The following is a 16714-nucleotide window of genomic DNA, read 5'->3' as shown; positions in this document are numbered from 1 at the left end:
CTTTCGCCACAGTTATACAGGACCTTGATGAAACCACATGGAGAGTACTGTTTGCAGTTTTGGTATCCTTACATAAGAAAGGATAAAGAGTGCAACAAAGGTTCACCATACTGGTCCAGGAGTGGCAGGTTTGCTGTACGTGAAGAGATTGGGTCAACTAAGCCTGTTTTAGTTTAAGCTAGAGTTTAGTATTGACTATTGAGTTTAATACTGTTTAAGCTAGAGTTTAGTCGAGTAAGAGATGACCTCACTGAAACATACAAACAAGGGGACAGTCTCAGGATTCGGGGTAAAACATTTATGGCTGAGATCAGGAGAAATTTCTTCTCAGAGGATGGTGAACCTGTGGAATTTGCAACCATAGAAAGCTCTGGAGGGCAAATCACTGAATATATTTATGAAGGAGATAGATTTCTGGACACAGAAAGCTTCAGGGGATATGGAGAAAGTGTGCAAATATGGTATTATGATCGTATTGGATCGTATTTTCTCTGTTTCTACGGTCACTTGACTGCAAACATTTGCAGGAGCGCCAGTAACTCTAATGGCTAGTGCTACTTAAAGACAGCCTGATCCTCTTGTATGACAGGAGCACTGTCAGAGTTTTCAATCTGGGCTTGGAGGTGTGGCTAGAAATCTAAACAGAGTGTCCACAAAAGATTTCAGATAGTGTGCCGAAGGTTTGGTGGAGGAGGTGAAATTTTCCCCCGTTGAATAATTTTAATGGTCTTGTAAGATTTGACAGTTCTGGGTATCTTATTTTAAGGAGGGAGTGCAACATAGATGTTCTCATTTGCAGGAAAATGAAGCACCTATTGCCTGTTTTTAATTATCCTCCGGAGGGTAGTGGCGAGCTACCTTCTTGAACTGCAGCAGTCTTAGTCATGAAGGTCCTTCTGCAGGATTGCAGGGTAGTGTTCCAGGATTTTGTCCCAGTGAAGATGAAGGAACAGTGATATATTTCCAAGTAGGATGGTTTGTGACTTGTAGTGATATTTGTAGAGGAGAAAAATATTTGTAAAATGAGGTGGTATTCCTCGGCATTTAGAAGTTGAGGGTTGATCTGATCGGAGTTTTCAGAATATTAAGAACTGGTACGGTAGATGTAAGTAATTTCCCTTGATTGGGGAGTTGAGGATTGGAGGATATCCTTTAAATATTAAAGCCAGCCAATTCTGGAGTGATTAGGAAACACTTCTGCAAAGTATAAATTCTCTTCTGTAAGTATCAATTGGAGATGGATCAGTTGTCAATTAAAAATGATCAATTTTTATGAACTAAAGGTAATAAGTAAAATGAGATAACGATATATAGAACTCAAACACAGGTCATCTCACTGAATGTTGGGTAGGATTAAATGGTTTACTTCTGTTCCAGTGTAATCCAATTTCTTTGACGTAAAGATGTGTGGCAGTTGTTGTTTTGCTGTCATTAGTGGCATAAAGGAGGTATATTGAAAGAAAAGCATACCATAGTGAGCGAAATGTCTTTCATCCAAGTTGGCAACAACCTTTAATGATGCATAAAAGAACAAGGTGGATGCATTTTATTTTTTTTCATGAAAATGATCAGCTACAGATAAAACTTTCAGAATAAAACTGCAAGTTCTCGCTAGGATCCTAAAATAGTCTACTATAACTACAGATCATCAGTCTTAGATTGCAAATTTCAACAATGCATTCATAATATTTTGTCTTTGCAACTCATCACCATATGACATAGACCGTCCACCTGTATAATCCTTATAACTTTGAAGTTTCTTCAAATATTTCTCAAGCTTTAAATAATGGGGTTGGGGCGACTTGATGAGTTTACAGTCTGGAGATCAGCAGGAGATTCCTGTGACCCTGTACTAGTTGGAACCAAATTTGACATCATTTGATTGAAAGCAGTGAACTGCAAGCACAAAGGATCTCTTAGTATGTCTCCCTACTATTAGCCAGTTCTGACATTGAGCTGACTCCTGCAGGGGTTGCTATGTGTGACTGGCAGAGTTGAGTAGGACAACACTTTTTTCAGTTTTATTAAATAGTTCCATTTCTTGCCAAAAACTTCCTGACCAGACTAGTTTTGCAGACTCACTCATGTTTTTATAGGATGGGAACGCACAAACATGAATACTTTAGTCTGGGGAGAAAGCAATAGTTACCGTGTACATCCCTGAATGGAGAACTTCACGCATCTGCTTAAGGTTTCTATTCAGTCCTTGAGGTTGAAGAAGTTACTATTTCTGTTTTTCAATGGTCATAAGAAGAGAGGCAGCTTAGGAAGCTTTCGTATTATTTCATGGAGTTTCTTAAATCATTGGTCTACCTTCTACCACTGTCCCCTTGAAAAATGGCTGGGAACTGCATTGTCAGCATGATTAATGAAAATGCATCTGTGTCATTTGAGACATACTCAGTTCTGAGTGCTCTTGAGTTTTCAGTTAATGTAGATTATAATTGCACAGATAAAAGTTTCAAGTATTGTCTGATGTGACAGGAACTGGAAAAGGAACGAACAGATTTAATGGAGGATGTAACGTCAAATAAGAGGAAGATGAAGGAACTGGAAGACAATCTATTGTATCGTCTGACGAGTACAAAGGGTTCCCTTGTGGAGGACGAAAGTCTTATCACAGTCCTAAGCAGTACCAAAAAGACAGCCGAGGAGGTCACTCAAAAACTACAGATAGCTGCGGAAACAGAGATACAGATTAATGCTGCCCGTGAGGAATACAGACCAGGTGAGAACTTATTGTAATTGGAAAAGAATATTGGGTTGGATTTTGGTCCGAGTGGAGAATAAATGATGCCAGACATATGTTGACAGGCAGTTGCACATTGACACAGTGTGCTGGCTTTTGCACTGCAGGTGCAACCATCAGAAAAGTGCAGCACCTTCCCCTGAATGTCTGGTACCTGTGTGCAATACAGTACAATTATAGCATGCTCCCATATAGATAAAGTGTGCAAAATAAAGAAAAAAAGATTGGATTAAAAGAGAGAAAAAGGAAAATAATCCTTTCAACTTAAATATAAGAGTACAGAAAAGATGATTAATGTTTCAATGGTGTGAAATTGCAAGCTGCACAGAGTGATCTTGGTATACTATTTTTATGAGACACAGCAAGTAAACGTGTAACTAGTGTGTTGGCATTTATTGCATTGGGATCTAAGTACAAATGTAAGGAAGCCTTTCCAGGACTTCTCTTGGAGGACTTTGTGCAGTTTTGGTCTCTGTATCCAAGGAAGGATTTGCCTTGGAGTCGGTGCAGAAAGAGTTCACGAGATTGATTGCTAGGATGAGTGGTTTGGACTATGAGGAGAAACATGGTCCAATGTACTAATGTTGACATTTTGGTGGTGGAGTGCCTGTGAGCTGATCCTTGTAGGTCAGCGTGTATCTGATTTCTGCATTACTGTACACAGTCGAGAAGGTGCAAGAAGTCACCCCCTGGCACCTCTAACCTCTTGCTTCATCGCTGGACTCGTAACTGAATCCAGCTGCAATGAGAGGCTGGATACCCTGTGCATCCAGCCCCTTACCTGAGTGCTGTTCTTACCTGGGATGTGAATGAGGATTCTGACCTGGATTGAAAATGTTATTGTAGGTAAATAGTTTATATTACATAAAATTAATGTTTTCAAATAATTTATATCACAGATGTCCTGTAAGTAAAGTTATTATTTTTAAGTATAAAAATAATAATCCCTTTGAAGTGTTTTTACATCTCTCTACTCCTTGGAGGCATTTAAACCCAGTTCAATGGCCTTTGACAGCAGCAAGCTGGAAACAAAGCTGCAGGATCTACAGCTTTTTAGTCTCTCCTTGCAGATACTCCAGCTCAGGATCTGGCTCATTTAGTAAGCCTGACCAATGCTCACTGGAGTTTAGAGTAATTAGAGGTAATTTGATTATGACATGCAAGCTTCTGGGAGCGATTGGCAAGGTAGATATTGAGAGTCTGTTTCCTCCAACTGGTGAGTCAAGAATTAGGGGCACTGTTTCAATAAGAGAGATTGGTCATTTAAGACTGTGATGAGAATAAATTTCTTTATGCCTATCAGTCTTTGGAATTCTGTTCCTCAGAGCTGTGGATACTTAAGACACTGAGCACTTTCAGCCCTGAGGTTAGAGACTAAGAAGAAAATAGATGATCACCCATGACCCTGGGACAACAGGGAAATGGTATGAGGAAAGATTGGGTTGACTAGGTCTGAATTTACTGGAGTTTAGAAGAATGAGGAGAGATTTCATTGAAACATACAAAATTCTTACAAGGCTTGACAGCTTGGATGGAGGGAAGATATTCCATTTGGCTGGGTGCTGCACACACACAGTAAGTACAGTCTCAGGGTAGGGAGTAGGACATGTAAGACTGAGATGAGGAGACATTTCCCTTCTATGGGCTGTGAACCTATAGAGTTATCTACCTCAGAAGGCTGTGGAGGCCAAGTTGCTGAATATATTTAAGGAAATAGATTTATAGACCCAAAAGGAATCAAAGGGAATGGGGAGAGAGTAAGAATATTTATTGAGATGGAGGATCAGCCATGATTATATTGAATGACAGAACAATCTTGAACGGTGAAATGGCCTACTCATTTCTATGTTTCTTTGCTCCTATAGAATGGTGGTGCTTGCTCAAGGAGTCGTGTGGCTCACAGCTGCTACATTTAATATTTTTAATACGCAAATAGTGTTGTTCTGGGAACACCAATCTCTCCTTATAAACCCTTCATTCCAGGCAATATCCTGGTCTATTATTCCTGCACACTCTCTATTGTTACCACACCCTTCCTATAGTGTGGTGACCAGAACTGTACACAATACTCCCTGTGTGGTCTAACCAATGTTTGGTACAGCTGCAACATAACATCCCAACTCTCATACTCAATGCCTCAGCCTATGAAGGCAAGCATGCCAAATTCATTATTCACTACTCTCCACCTGTGTCACTGTTTTCAGAGAGCTACGGACTTGAATCCCAAGGTGTCTCTGTACATTAGCGCTCCTAAGGTCCCTGCCATTTACTCTCTATGTCCTGCGAGAACTTGACTTCCCAAAGTGTATTATCTCATGGATTAAATTCCATTTGCCACTGCTCCAACTGATCCACCTTTCCGACTGATCTACGTCCCATGATACTAAATTCACCCGTTCCAATTTCCCCACCTCCTTATGATTCCTTCTGCTGTTTACTTCCCAATCCTTAAATCTGTGCGTAAGCTGACAAACAAAGGTTCCTGTTGCCGTTGCTATCAGCTTACACTTCCAGTACTTAGAGGGCAAAAATATATTTTAAAAATGAATAGATGTACACAGGAAAATATCCAGCTGGCTGTGTCAAAAGGTGCCCAGTTTGAGAATATTTCAGCTCAATGTTTTGGGCGTAGATTTCACTGGAATCAGCAGATAAATAGCGTAACAGCCTTGGCCTTGTGCATATTATTTCCATAGCTTCCTGAACTGGAAATTGTTGCAGCTGAGAGATCTAAACAGTGTGGTGACACCCAGGACCCACGTTCATATAAGTGCCTTCATCTTGTTTTCTTCTAGTGGCAACCAGAGGAAGTATCCTGTATTTCTCGATTACAGAGATGAGCATGGTAAATGTTATGTATCAAACCTCCTTACGCCAGTTCCTGGGGCTCTTTGACCTGTCATTAGCCAGGTAATGAAACTCTTGAAAAGATTTGATGGTGGTGCAGTGACATTTTACATGGTGCTTGAGCGTATTTCCTTTGTATGTAAGATTAGAAAATGGCTTACAACATAATATTGATTAAATATAATTTTACCAGTAATTATTAATAAACTACACACAGATACAAAATATCAGTGACTTTATTTGCAGGAGAGCAAAATTTCCAATTTTGGAAGAAATATAATGCTAATCTCAAAATAGCATATGCAGTTCAAAATTCAATTATTTGGAATGCTGCCTGTAGCAATCCTGATCTTTGCTAAATAATCACTGTCAATAACAATAAAAGTATGATCTATTTTACTGTAGCCTGAGAATTACTGTACTGTTATTTACAAGAAAGCATTGTTATTAAATTCCTGTGTTAGTACTTACCCATTATTTTAAAATAGATTATTTCCTCCATCAAAATAGTGCACAGAAGAGCCTGAGTATTAGCATGTACATTCAAACAAAAACAAGCTCAGACTAATTTCGAGTTTTCACAAATAATAGCTGCCCACTATTTGGACTCCATGGGGAAAACTGCCTGGTATTATCAGATCTCATTCATCATTGATTTATCTAGTGAATTGGTATGTGTCCTGTGGACAGAAGCAGGGGTATTGATTATGAGTTTCTCTGATGATGCAGCATAATCTTAATTTCATTTTTACTGAAGCCACCTCTGTCACCCAGAGTAGTTCTTCATACTAGCACAGCAGTTAAAAAGATCAATAATAATGCGCATATATCTTCATTCTGCTGAATGAAAATGCAAGAGATCCAACAGTTGTGACATTTTCCTCTGGAACTTCTATTGTTTCTCGTTGTCTCAGAGAACAAAAAGAAATGGATTCAAAGGGAGAGTTATTGTGACTGTATAGAGCCCTAAACAACTCCATGGCTGTCTCATAAATTTGGGGAGGTGCAATGGTAAAGTCAACATAGGAGAGACACAAATGAGAATTTTAAAATGTTTTAAGTTTAAAGCTCAAGTATGTGGTTTTAATATGTTCTAATGAAGAAAGAAAAACTGAGCTGATAATACAGATGGATGACCGACAGCAGAAATATCCAGTTCCCACAGACAGAGAAAGTCAGTTGCCTGAAGTTTTAGAATTTGCAATTCAGTCTGAACAGCTGCAATACCACGCCCAGGCATAAGATAAGGTGCTGTTCTTCAAGCTTACATTGTACCTCGTTATAAAAGTGGGAGAAGGCCGCCAACAGACATGTCTTCCCTTGCCCTTTCGGCATTTTGAAAGGACCGTTCCCTTCGTGACTCCCTGGGCAGTTCCCTTGCAGCACTTGCCATGAAACTGCAGGAGATGCAATGCCTATCCTTTCACCTCTTTTCCCCACACTCCAGGCATCCAAACAGTCATTCAAATTCACTTGCACTCCTATAGTACAATGTGGTCTCCTCTACGTGGGAGAAACCAGACATGGACTGGGTGACAACCTCGCAGAGCACCTACATCCAGTCTACAGAGGCAGCTCAGAGATTCCAGTTGCCTGTCACTAGTTCTCCATCCTACTTCCACACTGAACTTTGTGTTTATAACCTCCTGCACTGTCAGAGACCCATAAGACAAAGGAGCAGAAGTCAGCCATTCGGCCCATCAAATCTGCTCTGCCATTCTATCATGAGCTGATCCATTCTCCCGTTTAGCCCCGCTCCCCCGCCTTCTGACCATAACCTTTGACCTGGCTACTCAGATACCTATCAATCTCTGCCTTAAATACACCCAATGACTTTGCCTCCACAGCCACCCGTGGCAACAAATTCCACAGATTCACCACTCTCTGGCTAAAAAAATTTCACTGCATCTCTCTTCTGAATGGGCGCCCTTCAATCCTGAAGTCGTGCCCTCTTTTACTAGACACCCCTACCATGGGAAGCAACTTTGTCACATCTATTCTGTCCAGGCCTTTTAACATTCGAAATGTTTCTCTGAGGTTCCCCCTCATTCTTCTGAACTCCAATGAGTACAGCCCAAGAGCAGTCAAAAGTTCCTCATATGTTAACCCGCTCATTCCTGGAATCATTCTAGTGAATCTTCTCCAAACCCTCTCCAACGTCAGCAGGTCCTTTCTTAAATAAGGAGCCCAAAACTGCGCACAGTACTCCAAGTGAGGTCTAACCAATGCCTTATAGAGCCTCAACATCACATCCCTGCTCTTATATTCTATTCCTCTAGAAATGAATGCCAACATTGCATTTGCCTTCTTCACCACCGACTCAACCTGGAGGTTGACTTTTAGAGTATCCGGCACGAGGACTCCCAAGTCCCTTTTGCATCTCTGAAATTTGAATTTTCTCCCCATTTAAATAATAGTCTGCCTGTTTATTTCTTCTACCAAAGTGCATGACCATACACTTGCCAACATTGTATTTCATTTGCCACTTCTTTGCCCATTCTCCTAGTCTATCCAAGTCTCTCTGCAGACTCTCCGTTTCCGTTGGCTCTGCAGACCTGATGCAAGCTTGAGGGACAATTGGCTCATCATGTGTTTGAGCCTTTTGGACTTGATATAAAATTCAACAACTTCAGATAATTTCATTTCTCAGTATTACAATGAGCAAGTTCTGCTCTAAGTCATCCATCTGTGATACTGTTTCAGCTTTTCTCTCTCCAGCACAGCTTGACCTTCATTTCATAATTGTTTGAATTCTCACTTTCTGATTGCTCTAATTTCACAGCTTCTGTTGTCTCTCTCTTTATCTCTAACTGCCCCATTACCCCATCAACCCGATGACCTCCGCAACATAACACCATGGCAACCCTGACCTCACCTTATAAGAGATATTGTCTTTGTCCTGTCCATCCTGCCCTACCTTCTCAGCAGCTTTACACCAAATTCTTTCCCAGATCTGACAACTAGAAATATGATCTCTTTCCACAGAAGCTGATAGACTCTGCTGAGTATTTCCAACATTTTCTGTTTTATTTCAGACTTTTAGCATCTGCAGTTAGTTGGTTTTCATATTTTTGGTTGTAGTGTCGTTTGGGTTGATCACCAGTCCATGATTCCACTTCCAAGAAATGGATTGATTGGTAAAATCTTTGAATGAGGTTACATGCCTTCATTTTTCTCTCACTTTCTACTCATTTCATTTGGGTTTCTTCAGCCTTAACCCAATGGGTAAAAGGAAATAAGGAGGGCAGGTTCAGATAAATCATTATACTTACAGATATAGCCTTCTCATAGTAGCAATTCCTCTAGGGCTGCTAAGCTTGCTTTTCCCTCCCAAATTCCTCACTCACTGCACCAATCATCCACCCTCTGTGACCTTCAACTATTTGTAATTTCTCACCACCACTGTCTCTCCCTTGCTACTGACCACAATCTCTCCTCCCATCCACAGATCAGCCAGCCTCACACCCACCTACTATCTCTCTTTGTACCTCTCTCTTTTGATGCAGGAATGTATTATAACTCCTTCCAAGTACACATCTGACTGTTGTATAAATATATTTGAAGAAGAACTTCTGGTTTCTTCATTGTATGAAAGTGTATTCCAACAGTCTTACATACAGAATTACTACATTATGGGTGCACTAACAAAATTAAATGTAGCTCTTTCAATTGAATATGTATCTTACCTTGCAGATCCATCAGGAGTCCCATTACCAGTAAGAGAATAGCAAATATCATAGAGCATATGACCTATGAAATATACAAGTATGCAGCCCGTGGTCTGTATGAGGAACACAAGTTTTTGTTCACTCTCCTGCTCACACTTAAAATTGATATGCAGCGACACAGACTGAGGCATGAGGAGTTCCTCACCCTTATTAAAGGTCAGAACATTAAACTTGAATTGCCTTACTACAAAAAGTAAAAGTAAACAATACCTACTGAGGAAACCTACCAGTCTACACATTTTAACTTGCAATTGTTTTTATCTGATTTTGCTATGTATTCATCAGTCTGTGACTATTATAATAACTTTCTGAAACAAATGGAATCAGATTATTAAGAATGTTTAGTTTTAGTGTCAAGGGAACTGAGTACTGACATAGGTTTTGGTTGAATGTTATGGTACAAATCATTTTTTAAAATGTCCCATTAATATCCGTATATCTTGGAGCAATACAGTGACAGCTTTTAACCCATGTCAGTTTCAGAATTTAACTTGGTGCATAAAATCAAGTAAATCCCAAACCAAATTTGATTTCATTGTGAAGAGAAAGTTTTTCATTTATGTTTGTGTAACATGATTTTTTTTATTAATCTTTTACAGGTGGTGCTTCATTGGACCTTAAGGCTTGCCCTCCAAAACCTGGAAAGTGGATTTTGGACATGACCTGGTTAAACCTGGTGGAACTGAGTAAACTTGGGCAATTTGCAGATGTCTTAGACAAAGTATGTTAAGAACTGCTAAAACTATATAGAGCTGGTTACTTGTGTGCTAAAGTTGTGTTGAAGAAGACCTTCTTAACACTGCTGTTGAATCACTCCCCAGTGATTATGCTCTTCTGCACTGTGGTTCACTCAGAAAGGCTGTGTCAAACTGACTGGCCAAAGTCTGTTTAGTGAATGTACTTGTTAAGATGCTTGTAGCAGATGCACAGATAAAGGACAATGTGGGAAAGGGTATCAGTTTTAAAGATTTTATTTTAAAGATAAAGCTTACATACATGTAAGATTATAATCCATCCAGCTGAGACAGCTAAATATCAGTAAAGATGCATGAAGAAACTAAACTACAAAAATGATTTTAAAATAAAAAATGCTATCAGTGCTAACAGTAAGACCTTTTCTATGTTAAGATAAATAGCAGTAATGTATATTGTGGACATATTGAAGAATTTAAACAACTATAATAGATAATATGATATACATTAAATAAATACTTTGTATCCATTTTAATGGTGAAGGAATTGAATGCCAATGCTACTAGACGATTTAAAAATAAATTTGGAGAGAAAAGCTAGAGAAGGTAACATATCTGGCTCCATCCATTTTCTGATCTACTAAGGCCAGCTGTTAAAACAAAAATTGCTTTTTGAGAACAAAAAGCGCAAAAACAATGGAAACTGATTATACAGATTTGCTGATTGATTGTGATCATCAGTGCAATGTAATTATCAATGGCAAATTTAATTGATAAATGCAAAAGACCACAAATTTTTAAAAAACTACCGCTGTAATCATTCAGATTATAATTAAATCAGTGAAAATATGACTTGGATATGCACTGGTGAGTTGAATGTCTCCTTGTTTAGCCATACAATAAATTTTTTTTTCTGATAGTCTAACCTTACAACTTTATTTATCCCCCAATCTTTATAGATTGGAAGAAATGAGAAACTGTGGAAGAACTGGTTTGATAAGGAAGCCCCTGAAGAAGAAGTTCTGCCAAATGCTTATGACCAGTGCTTGGACTGTTTTCAACGTCTTCTCCTGATCAGATCTTGGTGTCCTGATAGAACCATTGCTCAGGTATACACTAGAATGCACATGAACTGCAGGATTTAAAGGAATTTAAACTGCAAAATTTAGAGAATACTTTTTAAAAAGAAAATAGTAGATAGTAAATAATAAATAGAAAATCAGTTACAGAAATTGAACATCAATTTCAAGAACAGCACATAAGATGATTAGTAATGTGAAAGATTATCCACTAGTTTCAGCTATGAAAAGGAGCATGTGTAGTAACAGTGCTGCTTTGATGTATATCTGCTTTGAGCCACATTACCACCAAAATTATTACAATACCAAAGATTGCACATGCACTCCAAGTGCAACTTAGAATTAGCAGTGAATGTGAACAGCTGGGGATTGTGTGACCTACAAATGAGGCACAGTAACATCTGCACTCAATTAGCTGATACACCTTCCTGATGAGTGAGGATTTGCAGTAGAGACATTACTCTCTTAAAATCTACCCCTATTGCTTTTTCAAAGCAATGTTTTAAAATTAGGAAATTTGGATACACCTTTGAACATCTCTTATAATGCAGCATTGATCATTCATGTCACCAAAGCAAATATTACTATTAAGTTTGCAACATAATGAAGATCACAAATTTATTTTGAAGACCCAAGGAAAATAGTGGGATATTAGGTTAATTTATTGGCAAAGCAAATTTGAGACATACATTGCAGTTCAACTATAATACTATTGTTCTCTTTAGATTGTTCTGCCATGGCAGTTGATTAATTGTGTTTTGCGAAGCAGTATTTATAGTCAAATAATATTCATAAAACACTGTGGAATTTAATTTGAAGTTGCTACTTTTATCTGGTGGGAGAAAGCCACAGCTGGCCATGGGATTTAAGTAATCAGAGAACTATATCCATTATCTTTGGGTAGTTATCTTTTAGAAGCAACTCTTTATTTGGGGAATATGAAAACTCCAGAAACTTTCCATTCTTCTGCATTTGTGTTCATCTGCCAAAGTTATTCATTTCCACTGACAAGAACAATTCAGTGTCTACAAGTTGGTTTTGGTAGGTTGTTGCACAATACAGAGGCTGTCCTTAAACATGATCTACCAGGGTGTCATCTCTGTAGAGAATCTTTATTTTGCTGTGTCTGCTCTTTACTTACTAGTTTGAGTACAGGGGGTCTTCCAGTGGTCTACTGTTGTTAAATTGCCCTAATGCCCACATTAACCATAGCACCAAGTCACAGCTGCTGCATTTCCTCACAGGTGGTCATGGGTGTGCTTTCTCTATTCCTTTTGTCATGAGGTAGCTTTCCTGTGACTTCAGGCCTTTGGTTGCTGTGGTGTGACCATAGAGTAGGTATCTGGTATCCTCTGCCACTTCCTCTTTGCTTGGGTTGCCAGGACATTATAGATGTCAACTGGCATTGGTTTAGTGACAATATACAAGCTTTTTAATATTGATTAGTTTAATTTATCGCCAGATCAATTTTCCTTGCTTGAATAGAATGTTTTCTTTAGAGGGAGAATAAAAAGTGCTGAAGCTTTCTGTTGCAAAGCAAATGAAAGAGACTGACCTATCTCTCGGTTAGATTTGTGTAAACTTAATCAGCAATTTAGTGGTTAGTCAGTCTGGCAAATACTTTTGTCATAATGTGGTTGATCTGATGACAGTTCCTTTCTTATGCTGCAATTGTTTGGTTGTCAGTGTAGATAAGCTGAAGGTGTTTGGATGTTCCCATCAGTGTTAAAAATGATAGATGCCAAAATACTACTATATTACAGCTTCCAGCGGTTGTATTTGTCTCTGATTTTAAAGTGGTATTCAAACCACATGAATCAAAGGGGCTGGTTTGTGCTCCTCCTTCATATTGTAGACTTTCACAGCAGCATTTGATGATTGACAGTGTCGTACATCCCTGAGAGATCAACAAAAGTGACACTGATGATTTAGTTTCGCCCGATATATTTGGCGAAATTTAGAGCCAGGCCAGTAGCATAACCTGCTTGGCTGGAACCCATTTGCTTCAGTGATGATTTATTGTTCCAAAATAGGACGGAGTTGTTTTAGGATGGGGGACACAATGTCCGTGGAGTTGGTAAGACAAGGAGATTGATTATAAACTCTTTGGATAGGAAGTGTGACAATGCTACTTTGTCTCCTGGTCTTGGGAATACAGGCTGACTTCATGCAGGAGTTGAATAGTTTCTGAAGGCAATCCTTATTAGAATTTCTTTGGATGTTCAGTGCATAAGTTATTCAAGCCTGTGTGGCCTTGCATGTCTTGATGTGCTTGTTGACTTTTCCAATTGCAAACTGGTTTTCTACTGTAAATAAGTCACGCAGGTAACCACTTTCTTAATGCTTTTGTTGCATTTTTCACTTGATCTTGAGCAAGCAGCTAGCATTAAAACTGTTGCAGGCTGATATCAGATCCCTGGAGCATAGGAGGCTGAGGGTTGACCTTGTAGAGGTATATAAAATCATGAGGGGCATAGATAAGTTGAATGCTCACAGTCTTTTTCTTAGGGTAGGGGAGTCTAAAACTAGAGGGCTTAAGCTTTAAGCTGAGATGGGAAAGATTTAAAAGGAACCTGAAGGGCAACCTTTTCCACATGGAGGGTGGTAGTTATATGGAACGTGTTGCCGGAGAAAGCTGTAGAGGTGGGCACAAGTACAATGTATAGGAGACATTTAGAGGGATGTGGCCAAACATAGGCAAATGGGACTAGCTCAGGTAGACAACTTGGTCGGCATGGACAAATTGAGCCAAAGTGCCTGTTTCCGTGCTATATAACTCTGACTAACAGAAAAAAAGAATCATCAAATTCTAATGGAACATCACTGATCTGAAATATTAAATCTTTTTCTCTCTCCACAGATGTCTCACCTGCTTTTTTTTCGTTGTTTGTGCTGTAGTCTCCAGGTCATTGTCAGAGACTATGCTGCACCTTTAGGTGGATTGGTTGGTACTCCAATCCTTTTCCAATCTTCCCAAGCCCTCTCTCCCTCTTCTGATCCTCACCGTACGCACCCTCTTGCAAATACAGAATTTTCTGTTTTTACATCAAATTTAAGTACCATTCCACCTGGTTTCTGCAATCAATGGGACATAAAATTCATCCACAAAAGTATTTAAGATGGCTGGGAATTGAAGACCCAATTATAACCTTTCAAAAGCTGCATCCACGATGGAATAACCTTAAATTATTATCTTCCCAGAAGCAGTCTGAGTAATGTGAATGCCACAATATTAACTCCCCATTACAGATGAAATGAAGATCGGGGCATCCACTTATGCAATAATTGTTTGTTGGCTGGGAATTTTTTGTGAAGTGAAATTATGCAATTAAAAGCATTAACTCTCTAATTGTGAAAAGAATAAATGCAATTATCAGTGTAAAACCAGATTATACTTATTATTTCAGATGGAAGTGAAAGGATTGAAATGTTGTATATCTTATTTCATTTATTTACTAACTGCTTTGTTATATTTGTAGCAGGAATTATGATCAAAGAACCTTTTAACTCTCACCATGTTTTTTAGGCTCGTAAGTACATCATGGATGCAATGGGAGAAAAATATGCAGAAGGAGTCATCCTGGACGTGGAAAAGACTTGGGAGGAATCAGATAGATACACTCCACTTATCTGTTTTCTATCAATGGGCTCAGATCCCACAGATTCCATCATAGCTCTGGGCAAAAGGGTCAAGATAGAGACACGTTGCGTCTCAATGGGTCAGGGACAAGAGGTCCATGCTCGGAAACTACTCCAGCAGTCTATGACCAATGTAAGAGGAAATTCCATAAAATAATTTTAGGTCTGAGTTGTTATTATATATAAGCTATATATATTTACGAAAACAACAATTCCCTCCTTTCTCCCCTTGACCCCCACCAATCCTCTCTCCAGCCCCTCTGATCTGCCCTGTACCCAATCTCCTGATTCTCTCTCTAGCCTTGCTGACCCTCTCTCCAGCCTTGCTGACCCTCTCTCCACAAAGTATTCACTTAATTTCTCAAAAAACCTGGAGAGTTCATTTTAACTGACCTTGAGCATCTTTCAGTGATCCACTGCTTGAAACGTTGTTGATGCTTCCATTAAGTATTTAACTGATCTAATAACAGCTCTGGTTTTTTACTGTCCATTGCACCTAGGTTTGTTTAGCTGTTTATTATTAACTGTCTATTTGTATATTTTCTTCCCGTTAGGAGATAATAAAATATTGTTCCTCTTTTATTTAGGGTGGTTGGGCTTTGCTCCAGAATTGTCACTTGGGTCTCGATTTCTTGGATGAATTAATGGACATCATTACAGAAACAGAAAATATCCATGAAACTTTCCGACTATGGATGACCACAGAAGCTCATAAGTTATTCCCAATAGCACTTCTCCAAATGTCAATTAAATTTACCAATGAGCCTCCGCAGGGTCTACGGGCAGGTTTAAAAAGGACCTACTGTGGTAAGCCAGAAATATTAATAGATGCATGTTAAATGAAAAATGTCCATTGCATTACTTCCAATAGGTTCTTGCACACTTCCTTCCTTAATCAAGGAACAAACAAGAGGTGTCCAATTACCATCTGTGAAGTGAGTATTAATATATTTACATACGCAGCTAAGCATTTAATATCTGCTCCAAGCAGCAACCTTGGACTGCTTTGAAGAAGCCATGCACGTTGCCCTGGAGAAAGCCACAAATTATACAAGGTTAAAGAAAGTACTTACTACATTTACCCTGTAAATTAAGAACTAGGTCTTGTAAACAATCAGCAAGAAGCCTTATCAATCTTCACCAATGATTCTTTTCTAATATTCAATTGGCTTCCATTAGGTAGGCCAGTACCTATAGATACCAAAATGGCATGCAGTCTCTTAAATTAGCTTTTGTAACCAATTTTATTAATAATCAAAGGCTTAATAATTCTCTGGCTAGCCTCTCCAATGGGAACATTTTGATCTCTTGCATTAATGGCAGGTTAACCCTGGTGGCAGTTCAGCATAGAACACAGAACAGTACAGCACAAGAAGAGGCTCTTTGGCCCATGACCACTGTGCTGACCATGCCTTTCTAAACTAATTCCATCTGCCTCCACGTGGTCCATATCCTTCTATTCCCTGCCAGTCCATATGTCTGGCTTGAAAAAAAAACATGATGCCTGAGGAACTCAGCAGGTCAGGCAGCATCCTTGGGGAAAAGCAGATGGTCAACGTTTCAGGTCAGGACCCTTCTTCAGGACTGAAGATGGGAAAAGGGGAAGCCCATTATATGGGGGTGGGGGGGGGGGAAACAGAGCAGTGATAGGTGGACAGAAGAGGGGAGGCAGGGTGGGTTTTTCTCCATGGATGCTGCCTGACTTGCTGAGTTCCTCCAGCATCTTGCTGTTTTTTCATCTAGATTCCAGCATCTGCAGTTTCTCTCATATGTCAGGCTTAATGACTCTCATACATGTTATTGTATCTGCCTCTGCCACCTTCCCTGGCAGCCTGTTCCAGGCACCTACCATTTTCTATGTAAGAAAAAACTTGCTTTGCAAATTTCCTTTAAATTTCCCCCTCCAATCTTTGATATTTCCACCCTGGGAAAAAGACTATCTACCCTATCTATTGCCTCATTTTTTATACTTCTGTCAGG

General features: G+C 39.2%; 1 protein-coding gene across 1 annotated transcript in view; it reads left to right on the top strand.

Annotated features, from left to right (window-relative positions):
- dnah5 (dynein, axonemal, heavy chain 5) overlaps positions 1-16714 on the top strand; it is a 176787-nt gene that overhangs the window by 143953 nt on the left and 16120 nt on the right. The window contains 7 exon segments of the mRNA XM_052016973.1: positions 2485-2728; positions 5545-5659; positions 9290-9480; positions 9924-10045; positions 10976-11125; positions 14622-14867; positions 15322-15541. Coding sequence (XP_051872933.1) covers positions 2485-2728; positions 5545-5659; positions 9290-9480; positions 9924-10045; positions 10976-11125; positions 14622-14867; positions 15322-15541 — 1288 coding nt within the window.

Source organism: Pristis pectinata, chromosome 5 (assembly GCF_009764475.1).
Source record: "Pristis pectinata isolate sPriPec2 chromosome 5, sPriPec2.1.pri, whole genome shotgun sequence".
In the NCBI taxonomy this organism is placed as follows: Eukaryota; Metazoa; Chordata; class Chondrichthyes; order Rhinopristiformes; family Pristidae; genus Pristis; species Pristis pectinata.
Note: the sequence above shows the minus strand (reverse complement) of the source record. Positions and strands in the feature narration are given on the sequence as shown.